The sequence below is a fragment of the Chelmon rostratus genome, chromosome 3, assembly GCF_017976325.1.
Source record: "Chelmon rostratus isolate fCheRos1 chromosome 3, fCheRos1.pri, whole genome shotgun sequence".
Taxonomy (NCBI): domain Eukaryota; kingdom Metazoa; phylum Chordata; class Actinopteri; order Chaetodontiformes; family Chaetodontidae; genus Chelmon; species Chelmon rostratus.
The window spans coordinates 884627-907404 of record NC_055660.1 but is presented as its reverse complement, the minus strand read 5'-3'; the positions used below and the strand labels follow the sequence as shown (position 1 = coordinate 907404).

At 44.2% G+C, this 22778-nt stretch overlaps 2 protein-coding genes across 3 annotated transcripts; one reads left to right on the top strand and one right to left on the bottom strand.

Moving 5' to 3' along the window:
* Positions 1-3081: 3081 nt before the first annotated feature.
* On the bottom strand, positions 3082-10953 carry zgc:172076. Its single transcript, XM_041932997.1, has 9 exons — positions 10147-10953; positions 9715-9761; positions 8489-8687; positions 7727-7884; positions 6981-7113; positions 6738-6894; positions 6274-6397; positions 5506-5695; positions 3082-5011 (listed from the first exon to the last, which is right to left on the bottom strand). Exons 1-9 carry the CDS (start codon positions 10160-10162, stop codon positions 4851-4853), a joined length of 1185 nt encoding a protein of 394 aa, XP_041788931.1. The 5' UTR covers positions 10163-10953; the 3' UTR covers positions 3082-4850.
* LOC121603785 (NACHT, LRR and PYD domains-containing protein 12-like) lies at positions 10832-21257 on the top strand. Of its 2 annotated transcripts, XM_041932994.1 has the most exons (10): positions 10832-11009; positions 11109-11176; positions 11746-11825; positions 11921-12234; positions 14468-14530; positions 15243-17097; positions 17416-17589; positions 17885-18037; positions 20018-20064; positions 20227-21257. In XM_041932994.1, the coding sequence occupies exons 4-10, from the start codon at positions 11961-11963 to the stop codon at positions 20811-20813; spliced, it is 3153 nt and encodes a 1050-aa protein (XP_041788928.1). In that variant the 5' UTR covers positions 10832-11009; positions 11109-11176; positions 11746-11825; positions 11921-11960; the 3' UTR covers positions 20814-21257. The 2 variants fall into 2 exon arrangements, with proteins under 2 accessions (XP_041788928.1, XP_041788929.1); XM_041932995.1 differs by lacking the exons at positions 10832-11009; positions 11109-11176; positions 11746-11825; positions 11921-12234 and adding an exon at positions 14201-14245.
* Positions 21258-22778: the final 1521 nt, after the last annotated feature.

The following is a 22778-nucleotide window of genomic DNA, read 5'->3' as shown; positions in this document are numbered from 1 at the left end:
CAAAAAGGAAAACAGGCTGCTGTGTGAGCGGTAGACTAACCTGCAGCACAGGGACAGGTGTGCTGCAGGCTAACCTCGTATGTATGTTAACCCTGAGCTGAACGATCTGGTCTGAATGTTATCTCTAACAGAAAGACCTGGCGGTCTGATGCAGTGATCAATAATCGTACTCTTTGATCAGGATGTCGTGTGTACGTTCTGTCATCCTGATGTCTGACAAACGTTAAAAGCAAAAAGAGGAAACGTGCTTTGGTTTTCTAGCAGGTTCGTTGACTCATTTCATCAACAAAATAATGAACTTGTGATCTTGAGATAACGGCATTAAAAGAAAATTGCAAGCATGTCACAGTAACAGCCTGGTTTATGTCATCAGGTCCAGAAAGCTGATGAGTCTTAAACCACATGTGTTGGGGGGACTAAGCACTTTATGCATGGACCAGAACAGGAAAGTCGCTGTATGCAGCAGTCTGTCGGGGGAAATATGGAAAGTGACCAAGCTGCATGTAATCTTCTAATATTATTTCAGTGCATATTTGCTTTAGCCTGATAACTGCTAACAGTAATCGGGTCTCTGGAGTGAAGCGTTACCTCTGCTCTACCTGTGCGGCTCTCCTGCTACAACAGAACACCTAGCTGCCTACATCACTACGATATTCACCCAACCGTTACCCGTCACCATTCGATCTTTGCTCGCTGATGGTGTATTATTAGTTAGTATTATTTCAATTTGTTGCCTCAACAGAGCCAGCTAATTATCTTGCTAACCAGTTGGCTAATGCTAGCTGACAGATGATGTCTTCACAGTGAATGTGGAGGAGGCACCATGGCATGTAAAGTTAGCTAAAGGCTAAAGGAGCGGGTGAAAATGTTCGGCCGTTAGCTGCTTAAACCAACTGCAAAAAAAAGTGTGCACCTGAACGCAGCTTAACACGTTAGCAGGCTAACATGTTCATCGGTGACAGAAGACTAGAAGGGAATAATGACCACAGGTTTAAATGAGGTTCCTCTTGAGCTAATGTTAGCATAGCATCAGTCTGGTCTGAGCTAGCATGAGTGAAGTGTTAGAAACAACATTTAAAACGTCGTCCAGCAGCCTGGTTGATTTCCTGACAGACCGTGAAGTTTGCAGCAGATTTTCTTCCTCTTCTCGTGTCAGTTTTAGTTTCCGTGCTTTGAGTTGCACAGTTTACAGCTGAGGTAATGAGTCAGAAAATGTGGTGACCAATCAGGTAGTGGAATGTCCTCACCGTGCCTGTGACCTCTGACCTCCTGAGCAGTAAACCCTGTTACTCTCCTGCGGGCTGATGTTAGTACTATTGCAATAATACTGGAGGTAATGATGTCAGTGCTCAACAAACTGTAAAGCTCCTGTAATCTTTTTACACATTTACAGCTGACAGAACAGAATGTGTCTTTATTTTTGCTGAATTATGATTATTATTGCTGTATAAAATGACACCTGTCCAGGTGAATATGTGCAGGTACAGTATTGATCAGTCGTGGTTTGTGTACAGTCTGTTTTTATTTGGTCCACACTGTGTATGTTCTTTATTTGATTTCCACCACTGAAACTGTTCTTTTATTCTTGTTTTCAAAGCTTTCAGTCGTGAGATAAAACCTGAACAACACAGCGGAGACGTGCACCTTCCAGGAAATCATGATGCTTGTTAGTACGAGACATTTGTCGGTTTTAGTCTTTTCCCGTTGACAGGAAAAGAGATGTAGAAAATCACCGGAGTTGTCCTTTAAAGGACAGTTCCAGCAGGAATAGAGTTTCTGGTCAGTGAGATGATGAAAACCCTTTTAAACCTGTGTCTCTCCTGGTGGATGGACTGAACTCTGTATTGCACCACTCAATGCCTTCTGAATGTACTGCTTTGTATTTGTGATGCTTTGAGTTCTACCGGAGGAAACGAGCAGTTTGTGGTTTTTCTTTCGTTTTTAGTTTTTCTGTATATGTTGAATTCCTGTTAATCTTCGGCTGTACATCCATAGAGCCAGTAACTCGCTCTGCTTGTCTCTACAGTGTCGAGGTCCTGAGGGTTCACTGCGTAACGGCTCCCCGTCATTACTGGAACCCGAGAACACTTTGTACTGTGTGTCGTAGCACTTAAAACCAGGAAGGGAACGACCAATGCAAATCTTATGTCCTTGTCTGACGGGACCAGAGAGGGACAGACTGTAAATCTGAGCCTCTTACTTGAAAATAACCTTCACCTCAGCTCTTAGATCGTAACTCGTACCAGGTGACCAACCGATTCATCATTAACAGGAACGTAGCAGAAGTCCAGTGTAGCCACGAGGGATTCATTTTAAATAAAAACCACACCAATTCAACATTTTCAGCATTTTGTGTCATTTATGATCGCGGCTGTCGGCTCTGTAGGATGAACCCGTGCAGCTGGATGGTGTTAGATACGGTGCTCCAGAAGTGCTGACAACTCTGACAGATGTTAATGATGTGACCTGTTCAAATCCGTCACTCAGCTCTCAGTCTGACCCCCCAGCAGGTGAGTCCACCTCAAAGACGAGCCCAGAGCAGACTGTTAGGATGGATCTTCACCAAGCATTGAGCCAACAAAAAGTCCCATGAGTCTTTGCCATGCACACCTCATATGTTGGGATTATAACTACCAGAAACATCACATTTAAATCCTGAGGAGGAGACATCGGACATTTCTGACGGCTACGACGTCTCCTGTTGACAAAGAGGCAGCAAAGTTACTGTTTCTCAATACAATTAAAATCCAGATTTACTGCTAATACATCGACTTAGTGACATGAAATGAGTGACACACTGTTTATTTCACTTGTAAAATAGTTTGGGGAACTATTTTGGGCACATTTTGAGGACAAGGTGAAATAAAACCACGACAGACTCTAACCCAGGCATGTCAAACTCATTCCATAAAGGGCCGTGTGGCTGCAGGTTTTTGTTCCAACCAAGGAGGAGCACACCAGGCCAACCAATCTACATCAAGGGTTCACTTAGTTATCAGCGGAAGACTGAGATCAGCTGATTAATTGATTCCAGCCTGGTGTGCTCCTCCTTGGTTAGAACAAAAACCTGCAGCCACACGGCCCTTTATGGAATGAGTTTGACATGCCTGCTCTAACCTGTGATGTCAGAACATGATGAGCGGTGGAGCAGAAATCTGAGCTAACGTTAAAAACTGCGTGTGTTCTGCTCAGCGGAGGAAAGTAAATCAGTCGGCTGCAGTTACTCAAGTACTTTAGCACAGTATTCAGTTAATTCATATACTCACTTGATGCTTATACTCCACTAGAGGGAAATACTGTACCTTTTACTCCATTACATTGATTTGATAACTTATGTTACTAGTAAGCCAGTATTTTCATGTCTGTCCTCTTCGGTCTGGTCAGTCTCTGTGTCCTCGAGTCTCTTGTGCCTTAATATCGCTTCTCCTGTTGGTTCAGCGTTGTTCTTTACTTTTCTCGTCTTTTTTGCTGGGGACATGTCATTCTCCAGCCACACGTCAAGTGTTTTGTCCTCTCCAAACAAATTTAAAGTAATGTCCTGAAAATGCTCCATATGTTGCCTCTCAAACCAGCTGCTGATTTGTTCTTGATCTTGGTACATTAAGGGATTGACCCTTTAGTCTCTGACTGGTAGGAATTCCTGAGCAGGTGAGAAATAAACACCGCTCAATTTTAGCGATTGACTAATCAGAATCGAGTATTTAGAAGTGCCGTGTTCTAACATAGATCATTATAGAGGAGACTTAATTAATTTATTGGGTGTAATATGTAGTACTTAAAAAGTGCTTAAAGCCTCGCCTTCACCAGCTGTAACATTAATGAACACGTGAATGCAGTAATAGTATTTATATTATTCTGAAGTCTTCTGAATGTGTTCCAGATGTTTCTCAGTGTTGCTTCAGTCCTAAAACAAAAGATCTGAGTTCCTCCATCGCTGCCTGTTAGTGAGTTTACACTCAGTTTAACTCCGCCGCTCTTACATTAATTTTTCATGTGTTTAGTTAAGATAGCTAGCTAAATGTTGCTAGCTGATTAGCTAGCATGCTAAGCAGACTTGCAGAGGGCCTTAGCTTTGTTGCTAACGCGTGTATGTTCACATGCTAACAGTTTGCATGTCGTGCGTTGATGTGAGCAGCAGGAAATGAGAGTTTTGAGACAGAGCGAACAATTAGCACTAATGCTAGCACTAATGTTCCTGTGTAGCTTGTTGTCTGACAGCGTGATGCTAATGTTGAACAGGAGCGCTAACAGCTTCATGTTCATGTTCTGCTAATTGAATTTCTCCTGTGTGACTCATTACTTTGACTGTGGAGTCAGTAATACGATGAGGACGTTGAAGGAGTCAAAGTGTTTGTCTCAGTGACTAAAGCCTCTGAATGCTTCACTATGAGTCCTGTAATATTTCCATTTAATGCTTGTTTCCTTCCGAACTAATGGCAGCACGATGAAATCTGTAATCTGTTTGATCCAACAAACACACACATGTAAATTAAAGATTTAAGCAAATTCTGTTAGTTCTTAAGTAAAATGATTGTAAGCAAATGAGATGTGTTAAACAATACTATCTGATGATGAAATCACAATCACAGAATCTTGAATTATCTCCTGAGAACTAAAAGAGACAGATGAAGATTTTAAAAACATGAGCTGTTAGAAAAGATGCTGAATGTTTGAGTCCAGTGACTCTAAAAGCTTTTGGATTCAGGCAGAATCCCTAACCCTAACCCTAACAGCAACCAGACTCAATAATTTAACAGAGGCTCTCAGCGTGACGGACAGAGTTATACACTTCCATCTGATTGGTCGGTACGTCTGTCCTCATCCTCGCTCCAGCCGGTCATCATCCAGGTCTACTTCTGCGTAGGAACGAGTTCATCGATGTCTCGGCCCCCCTCCAGCCTCCTCTCCATGGCGATGAGCAGTTTGACCCCATCCACCACCAGCTGGGTCAGAACCACCTCGCTCAAACCGAAGGTCGCCGCGTTGCTCACGTGATACAGCGCCGGGGATTCTGGGACATGAAAAGGTAAGTTTGAAAATCACACTGAATCACACTGTTGGCACCTGATGTGAGTTTAAATCATCTCCTCACTCATTAAATGTGTTCTGTGCTGTGGTGGTTAGTTTTAATAAGCCTAATACTGTAATTCATATACAAATAAATGTACTCATTCAGCATGAAGTAACTCGTAGTAACAGTAACTCACCAGACGTCAATGACAGACTTCTGAGACCTGAACACAGTGTAGAAACACTGACCTGCGACTCTATAGGCAAAACCTCATTAGGGTCCTTGGTGAGACCTCAGGGTACTGGCTGAGACCTGACTGTACCTGGTGAGACCTGTGGGTACCTTTGAGACCTCAGGGTACCTTGTGAAACCTGACTGTACCTGGTGAGACCTGTGGGTACCTTTGAGACCTCAGGGTACCTTGTGAAACCTGACTGTACCTGGTGAGACCTGTGGGTACCTTTGAGACCTCAGGCTCAGGCCTGCCCCCATACCTGTTTCGTCCATGCGGATCCTCAGTCTTTTCAGGACGTCCTGCAGCCGTTTGTGTTTGGGAAGGTGTTGCAGTCTGAGGTGGACTCTGATCCTCAGACCTGTACCCACATCCGCCGGAGAGCTGGTCACCCACCCCAGCTGCTGCTTCCATATGAACGGGTGTCTGAGGTCTCTGTACAAGTCCTCCAGCTGGGGAGGAACAAACAGTCAGAGACTCAAAGGTCATCAAACACTTTTCCACTGCAGGAGTCAGAAAGTCCTTTTCCCTCTGGAGGAGGCAAAGATCCTACAAACTTCACAGACTTAGTTTGGGATTTCTCTACTGAGTTTCACGTCAGTGGTTAGCATGTTGACCAATGCAGTAAGATAATATTGGCATATATTATTTATTAGTAATGTATTTTTGGTCCAACTCCACAGGAAACTATTACCAGTGTGAAGAAAGACAAACATTCTCACATTTACTGTGATAATAAACAGTTTTTTTTTTACATTAGTGCAGAATATTTCCTTCCTCGTGTTTGTTCTGATTAATTCGGTCTGTTTTGGGTGAGTTACGTGATAATCTCTGTACACAGAATATAACAGGAAGTGTTCGAACATCTCTTATGTGGATGTCTGCTGGCTGCACCAGAAGCCCTGAAACACTGGCCGTTAGAAAGTGTATTCATTGAAGATTTGAATAGAGTAAATTATGGTCTGGTAGAGTTTTATAATGCCATTTTCTCAGCTTATTAATTTGAATGAGAGTCAGACCCATCACTGACCTTCTGCAGGTTGATGCAGATGCATTTAAAGGCCTCTGCAATGTTGGCGTCATCTCGTACGGATACAAGTCTGAGGTGATCCTCCATGTTGACCCAGACCACTAGGCTGCCATCTTTACTCACCCTGCACCAAAGAATCATGGGACATGTTTGACAGGAGAATCTGCCTGAAATATTTCACTTATATCTCCATATTTACACCAGAGGCTGAGAGAAGCACTTCACAGTTGGCAGGTGTGACATTTGATGTCTGAGAGAAGGATTTGAATCACTGGTCTCTGAGGTTCTGTTGCAGCTCTGAAATATGTTCAGACTGTTTCCCCCCCAAAATGTGGGCAGACAGCCAAACCTCCAGCCTTAAAAACTAGTGGCCGAGCTGCTCCATCACCTGAGACCTTCTCTAGTCAGAGAGGTTGCTGGATCAAAAAGGCTCATGGGAAGAAGCCAAACTGTCGCAGACTGACCAGACTGCCCTGGCGTCGGGCCAATCTCGGGCCACCCCGGTACGAAGCTGAGAGGAAGATGGAGGGTTCAGGTTCAGCTCCCTCTGCTGCTCCTGGTTCAGTTCCTCCAGTAAGAGGAGCTGACCCGGCAGCTCCTCCTCGTCCAGCCGCCGCAGAGCTGAGAGCAAAGAGGAGACATCAGCTGGTTTACTACCACAGGCCATAAACCAGAGGCTGAGCCTGTCAGGACCCGACATGCAGTACCTCTCCTGGCCAGTGTGAGGAGCTGTCTGCGCTCGCCACGGCTGCAGTGTGTCGGGAAACAGAAGTCTTCAACAGCGCGAACAATGCTCACGTCACAGCGTACAGCGTACGACCTGTCCAAGTCATCACCCCCCTACACACACACACACACACACACACACAAATACACATGAAGCATTGAACGAAAGAGTTTTTGACAATTTTTTGTCTCTGAGTTTGCGTCAGCTGTCGGTCTGACTGTTGGAGTTTTATTCAGACTGAAAATGATGATGATGATGATGGTGATGATGATGATGGTGATGATGATGATGATGATTCATGTTTTCGAGCGTTAAACGATGAATCTTGTTCCTGCAGGCTGCTTTCTCGGCTTCACTGGAAACAAAAGGAGTGAGATGAAACACATTTTTCTCATACAGACCACTGATTCTACGACATCTGAGTTCATGGACGTCTGCAGGTGTGTGTTGCTGTGCACAGTTCTCGGGGTCATGCGGATGGTCTTTGTGGACCCTTGCAGATTTGGCCAGATGACAAACATTTCATGGCCGTGCTGAAATGGGAAGCAGCCTTTGATTTGGAGCTACTGGTCATCTTTCCGCCTAGACTCTTTTTAGACGCTGTGCATGGACACACCTGCAGGTTTGGTGTGAAGCCACAGTGAGGATTCTCTGGGTTTGTTATTAACAATAATTATTTGGTCATAACATCAACGTGAGTAAACGGCCGGCGGTCTGAGCGGCTACCTTCAGGTTGTCGTAGTTGAAGTCGCTCTCTGGCGTCTGGTTGGTGATCTTGTGTTCGTGATGCGCCTCGATGACTCGGTCGAAGAAGTCACAGAACAGGATGTAGGACTGGGCGTCGCCCGCGACACACCCCACGGATACAGGACCCGACCAGTCACCTTCATCCACACACATCACAGACTGATATTTACAATCCTCCCAAATCAAAGGAAAATATGTTGGCTTTGTATTTCAGTTTTTTCCTGTTCACTTCAATACAGTTGGTTTTCTGACTGAGGCCACGAGAGGAACACATAACAGCTGAAATCCACACAAGATATTCAGCCAACATGCATCATCCACCGTGATGTATCTAAGATGCATCCAAATGTAAACTAAACGGTCGCCTTACTCCCAAAATGTAAAACAGGAAATCAGACAGTCAGCAGGTCTTAAATACAGAGAATAAAACTGAGCAACAACCAAAGATATGAATGTTCTTCAGTCATGTTCGGAGACACATGTTTATATTATATTCTATAATTCAAATTATGAGAAACGAGAAGTAAGATGTTGATTTTTCATTTTGAGAATATTCACACACATAGAGACTAATTACCAATTTCTCCTTCAAGGTTCATGACTTCCTTTTCCTGATTTTAATCTGACTGTAATTCTCTGACAACCAGCCAGACCCTGACATCACGCTGACATCATGCTGACATCACGCTGACATCACGCTGACATCATGCTGACATCACGCTGACATCATGCTGACATCACCTGGCTCCTCGAGGCCGGGGCGGATGACATCATCGAAGATGACTCCGCTGTGCGTGCAGCGGTGGAACTGCCGGCGGTACATGGCCGGTGTGAGGATCCGTCCCATCCAGGTAGAGTTCCTGCACAGGTCAGGGAACTCCTCCTCAGGGGAACCCCTCTTCAGGTGGAACTGGGACATGGGGTCAGGAGGAACCAGGCTCTGAACACACAGGAAGTTGTCACAGAGGAGACAGGAAGTCAGGATAGGCAGACAGGTGTGGAAACTTTGCTGTTGGTCACTTGAACACTGTGAGTCTTCAGCAGGGCGAAACAGATTGTAGGAGTTAAAGTTCATTCTTGACTTTGGACTCTCACCACAAGTTCCACTTAGTAGCTGTTCTAGAAATTATGGCCAGAAATAATTTACTCATTATTATTAAATTACTCTGGTGACATAATTGTCTCTTTGTGGAAAAAAAACAACTTTCAGTTTCATTCTCAGAAAACCAAATCACACAGTGACTGTTCAGACTTCAGAGATGTGCTCTAAATGAAGCATCTGACACTTCAGATGATCCCTGTTAATATTCAGAGGAGACGTCAGCAGCGAAGGGGCTCAACTCAATACTGAAATTTATTTAATCACGAGTTTCTGATTAAATGATTTTAGAAAATCATTTTAAGATGAACTGATCCAGAAAATTCACTGATGCCTCTTTCTCTGAGAGAGAACAACGATGCAGTGACAACCCTGATCCCAGAGAGACGCTGCGTGAAACATCACTCAAACTGAATGTGATCCTCTCTGACACAAACTGACCTGGAAACAGCACAAAGTCAATATATTTACTGTTTGAGCTCATCAGCTTCATTGATTTCTGTAAATATCTGCTGATTCTGAATCTGATGCAGCAACACGTTTCAAACACGTTGTGACAGGAGCAACTAAAGACTGGGAAAGATGTGGAACGCTCCAAAAACACCTGTTTGGATCATTCCACAGGTAAACAGACTGATTGGTAACAGGTGATAGTATCATGATTGAAAGGCTCAGTGGTTCACAGCGAGGATGGAGCGACATGATTGGATAAAAAGATTAATACCTGGACTCAGGAACACTTCAGGAAGTAAAGACAGAGAGATTCTGGTTTTACATTTTACAGACTTCAGTTAGCTTCAGGTAGAGAAACTGTAGCCAGGAAGTCATTTCTAACTCGCGCTGTTTCACGCTGGATCGTGATGATTACCTCCAAAATGGGCCGGTACCTCGTCTCCATGGGAAAATCAACTGGAGCTGCAACAAAAGCAAAACGTTCTAAAGTTACATGTCATCAATTAAATGTCATTTTTATAGAGCTCAAAAATCTGGACGTGAAGATGAAACACAACGAAACGTCTGAGTGTGAATTTTAACAAAATGTTTAATTCTAAAGTATTTGATGGATGAGTCCATCGTAAAAAGTGTGAACGGACGTCACCTCACAGCGAGATTCAACACCGTATTAAAACCTCAACAGTGACAGAATGTGATGGCGTTACAGCCTGGAAGCACAGCACAGACAGACAGTGTTAATGTTGGTGTTATAACACAAAGCTGTGCACTCATCACTGTGTGTTCAAGGCCGTCATCATGAGTTAGTTTCCTCAGTGAAAAGCAGACATGCAGTGCAAATACTCACGTTTGACCTTCCACATGTCGTCAGTGCGATGGCCGACGGCCGTCAGGAAACAAAAGGTCTAAGAATAGTGGTGATGGTCGTGAGCAGCTCGCCCTGCAGCCTGCAGGAGTCCAGTTACAGTCCAGCAACGTCAGGCTTTTTATAACTGCACACAGACCAGCTGTGGATGAGGAGAGGAAGCCGACATGTTTCACCTCCAAAATAAAACTCTGCCTCTGTTAGTCAGACCAGGTTTGACCTCTGAATTCAGTTCATGCAGTTGGCCTCCTGCAGTTAGCCTCCTGCAGGTTCCACATCAGCAACGTTCCTCTCCTCAAACTGCAGCGTGTTTTTAATGTGACCTCGTGCTGTGTTTCACTGAACATCGTGTGTGTCAGATAACAGGTGAAATACATGTTCAGTGTCTGTGGTTCCTTCGGTCTGAGGACGTTCCAGAGGAAGGCGTCTCCGTCTGGTTGTGAAAGTGATGACTCAGCTCTTCTTCTGTGGTCGACAGTAAAGTGTTCCCCGGACCTGTGTCCTCTCCAATACTGTTTGTTCCACTTCTTTTCTTCTCTTTCTCCTTTTGCTTTCACTTTAACTCTGCTTTTACTTCTTCTGAGTCACTCAAGTTATTTTCATTTTATTTATCTTATTTTCTGCGTGTCTGAACTGACACCGACTGTTTGTCTTCTCATCACTTTGAGAGGAAACCAGGTAATAATAATCGTACGACTAATAATAACGTTAATAATAATTTACTTCCTGTTCTGTGCAGGATTACTTCCTGTCATCTCATGTGAACTGATGATGCCAGCAGCAGACCAGAAGAACACATAAGGAAACAGTTTCCGATTCATTCATCACCAGCTCGGTCTTTAATTGTGAGTCACTTTTATGCGAAGCTGTTTTTTTCTTCTGTTTTCAGCCTCTTTTATGACTTTTTTTTAAATTGTGTCTGTTTTTTATGTCTCACCTCAAAGGATTGTACGTGAACGGGTGCAGAATTGAAACTTTCCTTTGTCCGACGCTTCAGCAGCCTCACAGCGTGGTGAGTTCACAGCCTGATTCTGGTTTTAATGATTTCTGCCCGCTCATGTTTTAATGATTTCTGCTTTAGAATATGAAGAAAACAGTCCCAGTGAGAAATGTGCCATGATGCGAACACTTCTGTCTGAAAGAGAAAGGGAAACTTTAGTCACTGTGGACATGAGCCAGTTTGACTTGAAGGGGAAAACAGGCAACAAGTGCTGACTTGTGTTAAATGGGTCAGCTGCATGAGTCAGACCTTCATCACAGAAACAATGACTGTTACTCTCGTATTATTAATAAAAGACACAATAAGGGAATGAGTAAGAAAGATGTCAAATATATTGCGATTTATCGGTACGTGAGACTTTCTGTGTTTGAAGCAGTGACAAAAGGCTTCACATGTTACAAATAAGCACAAAACACCAATCAGACACAAGAACAATAGAATGAAAAGAATACAGAAAAGAAAGAGCAAAAGTGTCTACGATAGGAAGACTGAAGTCCAAACCCCACAACAAAAGTATCAGCTGAAACCTGAACAGGGCTGAATCCTTCATACAGAACAGTGTGCCTGACACCTTTCCTCAGATCCCTGGTTCTAATCTGTGAGCTGGACCTGCGACACCTGCCTCAGACTCACCTCCCCACGCCTCTGCAGTTTCACACAGGTGAGTGCAGGTCCGAGTGCTTCGCTGATGACGGTCAGGCTTCTGTCGTGGTCAGTCAGGACTCCTCTCACTGCTCTGATGTGTTTGTGTGACAGTTTGCCTGCAGGTTGACGATACCGCCTGGTTTTAGCCACGATGACATCAGAGGACCTTTTGAACACTCTGCAGGACTTAAGTGTGGATGAATTCGACAGCTTCCGATGGTACCTGCGGCAGACCGACACCCTGGTCGGCTATGAACCCATCAGAGCGTGCAAACTGGAGGTGGCGGACCGACGGGCCGCAGTGGATCTGATGAAGAACGCTTACGGACTTCACGGAGCTCTGACGGTGACCAAAAAGATTTTAGAGAAGATCCCCAGGAATGATCTGGTGCAGAGTCTGTCAGATAGCACATCAGCACCAGGAGGTCAGTCACTCTCTTTTCTTTTATTTGTATCTTCTGATAGAAACGGTGGGCTGACAAAACAATACGTGTAAAGAAAGGCGGTCTCTGTGTCCAGAAGTGCAGGGAAACACAAATGGAGGCCTGATGTCATTATTATGAGAAGGTTTTCTATTGGAGAGGACGGAGGCGCCATGATGATCTACCTGATTTCATTCTCTTTTATTTAGTGGCATGAGGCAACGCAAGAGCCACTCGCCTCTATAGCTCTATAGAGGCTCTTTGAGCTATAGAGGCGAGTGGCTATTGTTGTCCAGCGCATTTTTTCTTCCCATTTTTCATCGTCCGCCAGAGCTTCGGCGCGTAACTAGTCCCGCAGCTTTGAGAAAACCATCGCAAACTATATATTAAAACGTGCAGCTTGATCGGGAATGGTGTGTTATGACTTTTATAGCTCTTTCATCCATAATTATAGTTAGTTAATATATATATATATATAGTTAATATAAAGTTATACGCAAAAAACTGCGAAGAATTTCCCCGAAGAAATGAATGGGAAATGTCCTCAAATTTCAGTCTTTTTCAATTGTCCGCTGCTTCGCCATACTTTCTCCTAGAGACTTCATTCAAACTTTAAAACGTAGATAATTTTGTTGGCTCAAAATGAACCTCCGCACATTTTTTGATATCTCTTACGGTTTTCGAGCTATGACCATCTGAAGATCATAAAGTTTCTCAAAAAATGCTCAGAATTTCTCCCTCTAGAGTGGATGACATCATCACTTAGAGTGAAAGAGCCAGTGAGAAATCGCCTGAAATTTTTTTCTAAAATTGCCGTAAAATCCAAACGGTGAATAGGAGACACATCATTTTTGGATCCTTTTGTAGACAAACCTTTCTTCTCTCGTCAAAGTTCAATTTTAAAGGTTTAGCCCCCACCAAATTTAAATAAAGAGGGATCTTGCACCAGCTGCCCTGCTCTGCTGCTCCATTTAAACCCATACAATCTCCTGTTTTCTGAGTCGCAGCCTGCTGGACAGTGTCTTTTTAAATCGACCATTTAGTCATTTTTCTAAAGAATATCTGGGCATAAAACACACGTACATCTGGCCCTGACTTGTCCGCATCTCACAGTGTAATCGTTTTTTTGATAGCAGCTACGGTTTTGTCACAATCGCAAGTTGTTCGGAAGAAACCGACAGCGAAAAAGTAGCTGTTCAGGAACAGGTAAAAAGTGGGAGAGATAGAGAGGTAATTATCAGCAGGTGGGGCAGAACTTAGACACGCACACACATACACATTCAGACACACATATACCAGACACATCTCCATGTAGGAACTGGTTGGGCTGCTTGTTCAAAATACTTTGGACAATTTGATAAATGTGTAGTTCAAGCAGACACACACACACAAACAGACAAAGACACACACAGACACAGTCACACACAAATACAGTTAAATACACACAGACAGCCTCATATACATAGACAGGCACAACGCTGTTAGCTCTATTAGCGCTGTTAGCATTAGCACCGTTAGCTCTGTTAGCGTCAGCGCCGTTAGCGCTATTAGCGCTGTTAGCTGTTAGCTCCGTTAGTGTTAGCTCTGTTAGCACCGTTAGCTCTGTTAGCGCCATTAGCATTAGCACCGTTAGCTCTGTTAGTAAAAGGAATCTTTGGATGATAATAGAGATGGTTCATTTCCATTAAATTCATTAATGTTTACTGATTCAGTTAATAAGACCAGCAGCCCCCTCGTGCCACGCTCAAAATTTTGGCGGCACCGGAATTGTCTAGTTTATTCTTTATTCTCTGCAGTATGCTATTCTATGCCTTGAGTTAATAACCAATCAGATGTCCCGATGGCCTAATGTCGTGTACATGAGGCTGATATGTTGATGGACGTGAAATTAAGCAGTCGTATCCTTCAGGCTGTAGACGGGGAGTTTACGTATCAGACAATAATTAGTGTGTCTGTCCACAGGCTCTACGATTGTTCAGGATGGACTCAGATCTGCTCCACGTCGCTCCGTTCTGTGTGTCATGTAGTAAAATAAAGGGTGTCGACTTCTCATTGGGCTGAGCACTACCTGCTGAGCACCACCTGTACACAGTCCAGAATATCTGATAACCTACTGTACTACCTACAGTACACAACACAGACATTTTAAAAACCACCTGAAAGTGAAAAGTCATAAACAAGCACTGATTAACTTCATGATAAATAATAAGTAATGATCTCCCTCTCTCTGTGTCAGTGGATGTAAATGATGTTGGAGAGACTGCAGAGAACGGAGGACCCTCCTCCTCTCAGAGTGAAGGTATGGAAGCCCTGAAATACCAAATGTGGTTTGAAGTTTTAAAAAATAAAGTGTGAGTAAGTTCTACTGTCAGTATGAGACATTATGACTCTATTACAACTGAATGAGCATCAGAGTATCTGCAGGTCTGAAGGTTCTTTAGTTTGTGGTTGAAGGTGTCATTAGATGACGATAAGCTGAAGTGGGATTGTTGTGACAGTTTAGGGTCAGGATGACCCCATCCACCCTTTGGTTGCTCTGAATGCTCAGCCCTAATGTCTGATGTACCATGGACAACATACATGTACTCACTGAGGTGATGTAAAGCTTTGGTTGTGATTTGCAGTAATTAACTAGATAACAGCTGTGAGAGCACATATGGACTGAGGGAGAAAATAGTCAAACTGATGGTTTGTGTCATTTCAACCAGCAGCTACTCAGTGGTCACCAGTCCAGTGCTGTGGTCGTACTGGGCAGGTCCGGGGCGTAAATGTTTAGAACTTGTTGAATTTGTTCAAACAGTTAAGACAGCTTGCTGTGACACAATTACAATACTTGAACACTGTCCATGGACAACTTGCTCCAGCTGTAACTGCAAAATTCTGATGAACTGCAGTTAAATTTCTCTTCAGAAACAAACCTGTTGCAAAAAAACAACTGAGGCTCGTGAGAAATGAGGCGTCTGCTGACATGCAGCCTAATTTTATGTTGTGTTTCTATTCATGTCACACAGATGGGACTGTTCTAGAACCGGAGCGACGACACATCTCATATTACCAAAAAAAGCTTCAGTCTAACCTCCAGGACAAGTTCATGTGTGCACAAGAGGGATGGGCGAAGAAGAAGGATGAGCAACGTCTGGAAGATATCTACACAGAGCTGTACATCACAGCCGGGGCTGACATACACATCAACAAGCAGCATGAGGTCCGACACATCGAGGAGGGGGGGGGTCCAGCAGAAACAGAGAAGCCAATTAAACCCAGTGACATATTCAAACCCCCTTCTGGAAGATACAAACCCATAAGAACGGTGCTAACCAGCGGAATTGCAGGAATTGGCAAAACATTTCTGATGCGCAAGTTTGTGTTGGACGTGGCTGAAGGGAGAGCCAATCAAGATGTGCATCTCATCTTCCCCTTCACCTTCCGTCAGCTGAATTTATGGGCGGGAAAAAAATTATCTTTGGCAGAGCTCATTCATAAATGTATCTGGGAGACCAGAGACATCGAGGAAGAAGCTCTGAATAACATCTTTACAACTCTGCAGTCATCAGGAAACACCAACTATGACAAGAGCCAGTTCAAACTCCTGTTTGTTTTGGACGGACTTGACGAGAGCCACATTCAGCTGGACTGCTCTACCAACAGAAACCAGGACGCAGACATCGACGTGACAGAGTCCACCTTGGTGGACGTGCTGCTGACAAACCTCATCAACAGAAATCTGCTTCCCTCTGCTCGCCTGTGGATTACCACACGACCTGCCGCAGCCAATCAGATCCATTCGGATTTTGTCGACATGGTGACAGAGGTCAGAGGGTTCACTGACCGACAGAAGGAGGAGTACTTCAGGAAGAGATTTCAAGATGAGGAGCAGGCCAACAGGATCATCTCCCACATCAAGACATCACGAAGCCTCCACATCATGTGCCACATCCCGGTCTTCTGCTGGATCACTGCCACAGTCCTGGAGGATGTGATGAAGACCAGAGAGGGAGGAGAGCTGCCCAAGACCCTGACCGAGATGTACATTCTCTTCCTGGTGGTTCATTCCAAACTGAAGAATGTGAAGTATGATGGAAAAGCTGATTCAGATCCACACTGGAATGCAGCGAGCAAGAAGATGATCGAGTCTCTGGGAAAACTGGCTTTTGAGCAGCTGCAGAAAGGAAACCTGATCTTCTACGAATCAGACCTGAAAGGATGTGGCTTCAATATCAGAGCAGCCTCGGTGTACTCAGGAGTGTTCACACAGATCTTTAAAGAGGAGAGAGGACTGTACCAGGACAAGGTGTTCTGCTTCGTCCATCTGAGTGTTCAGGAGTTTCTGGCTGCTCTTCATGTCCATCTGACCTTCATCAACTCTCGAGTCAATCTGCTAGTAGAAGAACAACCAGCATCCCAGTGGCGTAAACATTTCTACCAAAGTGCTGTGGACAAGGCCTTACAGAGTCCAAATGGACACATGGACTTGTTCCTACGATTCCTCCTGGGTCTTTCTCTGCAGCCCAATCAGACTCTTCTACGAGGTCTGGTGAAAGACAAAAGAATCAGCTCCTGCAGTCAGGAAAAGGTCGAGTACATCAAGAAGAAGATCAGTGAGAGTCTGTCTCCGGAGAGAAGCATCAATCTGTTCCACTGCCTGAATGAGCTGAACGATCGTTCTCTAGTGGATCAGATCCAGCAGTACCTGAGTTCAGGAAGTCTCTCCACAGATAAACTGTCTCCTGCTCAGTGGTCGGCTCTGGGCTTCATCTTGCTGTCATCAGAAAAAGATCTGGACGTGTTTGACCTGAAGAAATATTCTGCTTCAGAGGAGGCTCTCCTGAGGCTGCTGCCGGTGGTCAAAGCCTCCAACAAAGCTCTGTAGGTGCACAGAGAACTGCAGATCGTAACTGGAGTCAATTAATTGATTTGTTGATCACATGAATCTGTCAAATTGTTTTCAGGATCACTGTATCTCCACAGATTAATGCAGCAGTGCAAGACAATAAGTAAATAACTTAGAGTGTAATTCATGAAAGGATCCTGCAGATCAGGTTACATTTTTTCTATCTAAGACTCCAGTACTTGAATGTACGTCTCATCAACACAGTGAGGACAACCACAGAAATATGATGACTCTAGCATTTTGGATGTCAGAGACAGTATCATTGTTTGTCTTTGTTACTAATTCTCCTTTAGGCTTGGTCACTGTAATCTGTCATGGAGAAGCTGTGAAGCTCTGTCCTCAGTCCTCAGCTCCCAGTCCTGTAGTCTGAGAGAGCTGGACCTGAGGAACAACGACCTGCAGGATCCAGGAGTGAGGCTGCTGTCTGCTGGACTGAGGAGTCCACGCTGTACACTGGAGACTCTAAGGTCAGGATTCAGCTTTTCTTTAAAAGAAGGCCATTTAAATGTTGCTGGGCATAGAGGATGATGTCACTGATGATACCAAACATATGTAGGATAATCTGTAGGAAACACTGACTGCCAACCGACAACTCGGTCTGTTGATGACAGGTTTGATTGTCACTCACACAGGACTGATGCGAACGCTAACACTTTGCTAATTCTGCTCAGATAATTCACATGAACAAGCAAAAGGACACCCACAGATTTGCTTAAGAAAAAAATCTTGTGTGTGTGTGTGTGTGTGTGTGTGTGTCTCCAGCTTGTCAGGCTGTATGATCACAAAGGAAGGCTGTACTTCTCTGGCCTTAGCCCTGAGATCCAACCCCTCTCATCTGAGAGAGCTGGACCTGAGCTACAATCATCCAGGAGACTCAGGAGTGATGCTGCTGTCTGCTGGACTGGACACTCTCAGGTATGAGCAGACAACAAGAGCTCACACAGTCGAACTGCTAACAGCTGGTTAGTCATATCCTCCATGAAGTCATTATAAATAAATTTCAAAAAGTCATTAAAACCAAAAATTGTCAGAAGACGGTTCTCCCGTGGTTAAAAGGTACTATCTGGAAAAGAATGAACACTTAAACCAGCAACTAAAACCAGGTTATTCATCCTCACCACTGCTCAGTGTCATGGAGGTTGTCCAGCACAGTAAAGTAGGGAAAATATTTTTACCCTGGAGCCAGAAGCACACAATCCTGGGAAATCCTGGCAACTGCACTTGTTTTTAACGTATAACTTCAGATAATGGCAAAACTAAATGCAACAAGGAGAAATCAGCATAAACCTGTGGGTTCCAAATCTTTCTCCTTTAGTGTGTTATTTTATGGCATTGACCATTTTTATGGCAAAAGAATGCCACTTATGTTAATGAACATTAGCGTCAACACAATAGAAAGCTCACATGCAGCTTGACCTTTGCTGTATCTGTGAGGAAACATGAAATGGGTTAGGGTTGCTTACTAATCCAGTCCACTGGCAGATCGGGGCTGGTCAGGGTACCTGCAGCTGCAGCAGCTTGGTTTGCAGGCAGTTGGGGAGGAAAGCACTGCAGGCTGAAATGAAGTCCACTAACAGAGGGTGTGTCCACTTACTGAAGTATGAGGTGGAGGCTAAGGCTGACAGCATAGTTCATGTAGCGGTTGGCTCCGTAGATGACCGGTAAGGGGTCCAGAAGGGGGTCTTTGATTGGTTTGACGAACAACAGAATGAGTCTCTTATAGCACTTCATGACAACAGATGTCTGCGTAACGGGTTTGGAAATGGGACGACTGGGACGATTGTGGATGTTTTGGAAAAAAAAGATGAAAAAAAGGCGTTGAGTTCATCAGGTCGTCAGGAGGATGGAGCATCGGCAGTGTTCTGTTCCGCAGCCGAGGGCTTACGACGCTTAAGACGAGATTTATCTCCAGGAGTAATATGGTCTGCCGTCGATATGAAACTGATTCCAGGATACTGGAGCCATGTTAATATGTTTTCACTGCATCCTTGCACCAGCTGTTATTATTAAAAACCTCCTCCCTCTGATTTCCCACATGCCACAGTGTCCCAGTCAGCCCTGATACGTTGGCGTCCAGGTAAGTCCACAGTGGTGTCGGTAATGTCGTCGTGCAGCCAGTATTCACAGAGTTCCTGCCTCTGCAGCCACTCCAGTCTCTCATGGGGAGTACAGGCTCCTCAGATGGACTCGAAAAACAAAACGAAATGAATTAGAATAAAATAATTCCCTGATGTTGAGGGTTAAGGGATGTAATACAATCATAGCTATAGTATAAAATGGAGAGAAAAATACACAAATAATAGGGAGTGCTGAAACACAATGGTACCAATGAAGGGAGGGGATTGGATTTTTTGTTTGTATAGTTTAAAAATCTAGTTTCTCCAACTTAACCAACTCCAGCTTTAAGGTCTGCAGATGTCTTATCAGTTCATTGATTATAATTTTCCTTATGTACCGTATTGTTAGTCTTGTGATATAGTAAAGTCCAGGTATTTAATACTTTAGTTTGGCCACTTCAACATGAATGCTGCTCTTATCTGCTGCGTGATGAGTGAGTTGTGAGCCAAAGCTTAGTGTTAGTTAGTATTCTGTGAACTTAGAGGTTCAGATATATAAACTAAAGTGTCATCTGTGCATAGAGAAAGTTTTGGGATTTCGATGCTGATGTGTATCCCTTTGACAAAGGTGTCATCTCATGTCAGCCATGCCAGTGTTTCAGTGGTGAACGCACAGAGCAGCAGTGAGCTCACATGTCTCTGTGGTGTTGTTCCTACTTCGTTAAATGGAAATGCATCATGAGCTGTTTTGTTTAATGGTGGATCTGAGTGATGGTCTATGAAGATCATTGATGAAGAAGCCTCTGAGGGTTTATTCTGACTCTGTTTCTTCGTCCAGGATGGAACATGGTGGAGAGCAGAGGCTGAAACCTGGTCTGAGGAAATGTGAGTGTGTGTTCACTTTGATTCATGAAAACAGTCAAACGGTTCTACGGTTCTGAAGTTTTGATCTGATTAACAGTCAGTCTGTTCATGAGGCGACGAATAAAGCCGTCAGGTGAGTTGGATGGTAACTGCTGCTGTCTTGAATCTTCTTCCTTCCATCAGATGCCTGTGAACTCACAGTGGACACAAACACAGTTCACAGAAACCTGGAACTGTCTGACGACAACAGGACGGTGACGGCAGTGGCCGAGAAGCAGGAGTACTCGCCACATGAAGACAGGTTTGACTTCTGGGAACAGCTGCTGTGTCGTACTGGTCTGACTGGTCGCTGCTACTGGGAGGTGGAGTGGAGAGGGCTGGTTTATATATCCGTGACTTACAGAGGAATCGAAAGGAAAGGACACACTGCTGACTGCTGGTTTGGACGCAACGATCAGTCCTGGACTCTGAGGTGCTCTAATGTTGATGATTACTCTGCCTATCACAATAAGAGAAGAACAGACCTGCATCTGTCCCACCCTGCCTCCTCCTCCCCTCCCTCCTCTGTCTCTAACAGAGTAGCAGTGTATGTGGACTGTCCCGCTGGCACTCTGTCCTTCTACAGAGTCTCCTCCGACACACTGATCCACCTCCACACCTTCAGCACCACGTTCACTGAACCTCTTTACGCTGGCTTTGGGTTTGGTTTCTGTGTGTCTGGTTCCTCGTCAGTGTCTGTGCTCACTGCTGACAGTCACGCTGCGCTGTGATTTAAATACTTGCACCTTGAAACAACATTTTGCTGATAGTTGCCGTGGTGCTTTGGCGTCGCACTCATGGATCGCTTAAAGAAATGTCAGTTTACTATTTTTGCTATTTTTATTATAGAAAAAGTCATAATTTTTGTGTGTGTGTATCTGAATTACCTCGTGGGCCGGTTCAATGGAGGCCGGAGGCTCCCCACCACCGCTCTAAACCTAATCTAAAGCATCGACATTAACGCTAAACTCCTGTTACCACGTCACCAACATTGTGCACTGCAGTCACACGATGGCACCCGAGCAAGCTCCAGGCAAGAGATGCAGTCGAAGGCTCTGTGAATAAGTGAACCCTGAGTTTACAGTGTTGTCAAAGATGGAGACGTCACGGGGCAGCGGCAGTACTGGGCGAACTGGGGATATTTTCCTGTGTTTGTATCAGCTAAAATAAAGTCGATCAGATGTTGACCGTCGTGTTTTGTCGTGCTGGTGTTGCAGCTCTGCTCGGTTCTACATTTGTCTCAATGTGTGAATGAAAATGAGTGCACAAACTGTGAATTTGAAACATATTTGGCCCCATAGGTGTGACTGGTGCAGCATATGCTAAACTCCACCCTCCCGCTCTGTCTGTGTGGGGTCACTCTTGTGGCCGATGTCTCCTGTTAAAAGTCAATGTCGCTCACCCAGCAGTCGATGTCTCTCCCTCCAATCAGCTTCAACAAATAATAATCCAGACCATCCAGACTTCCACAGCAGAAAACAAACATGATAGGTAGGACACTACGTTTCATTTTCACACGATTTGAGCGATATACAGGTGTGTGTCACCTGTAATGAACACAAACAGCTGCAGCTAAATATTGGCCGACCTCCTCATTGAAAATGGAAACCAGATATTTTCCCTCTCTGTCAAATACCAGAGAAGAACGCTGTCTGCAGGTATTTAACACCTTTCTGGCACATGACCTAGCAGTGCTAACCAAGCCTAAACTAATCAGGAGTCCGCCAAAGGCAACAAGAATGAATGAACATGAATCAAGATTGTCATCGTTTCCCAAACGCTTGGTTACGTCCACACAGATACACAGAAAAATCTGAACTTTAGAAGAGGTTTTAAAAATCTCTGTATTCAGGGATGGCTGGTATAAATGGGCTAACAGGGCTCAGCCCTCCCAAGCTAACACAAAAAAGCACCAATTAGTCTGATTGACAGGTGTCATGTCACGCCCCCGTGATTTACTGATCATTTGGGCTAACTTCAGTTCAGCCCACAGGCCGCTGACTTTTGACCAATAGCAGCGAGTTAACGCAGTGCTGCTTAAAAGAAGCAGCTAAAATGACTTTGGCTCATCCAAAGCTGAAATCCTGCAGCTCCTCCGCTCCGTCAATCCATCCTCTCACTGCTGCAGAAGGTGAAGTCAAAGCTTTTAGGAAATGTTTCCTGAGGGAACACAACAGGACAAAGTAAAACTTCCCCACCTGACTGCACCGCACCTATCTGACCAGCAGGGGTCGCTGACATCACATAATATAATCTGCCGCAAAGCCTCAGAATTTAAAAACACCAACAACCACCATCACCATGATGGGATTTATCTTATTATTTATTAATCCTCTTACTTAATTACTCTTGTTTTTCACTTAAAAAAGAAAAAAAAAATGATCACATGATGTCCAGCGTTCAAAATACTGCAAAGAGCAATGTCCTTTCTCACAGTGTGATCGGTTCTTGCTGCTTTTTAGGAGAATCATCTTGAAATGAAAACGTATAAAATTGTTTTAATCAAGAACGCAAAGTAGGTGAAGGAGCTTTTGCCTTTATGTTATCTGACAGGTGAAACTCAGGGCAAAAAACCTTCCAGAAAACAGCCGTTGTTCATGTTGAACAGCACTTTTTATAGTAGATAATCATTTCATTATGTTTTTTTAATAATGTTTTTCTAATATGAGAATAAAGGAAAGGGTCCTCGGGGTGTT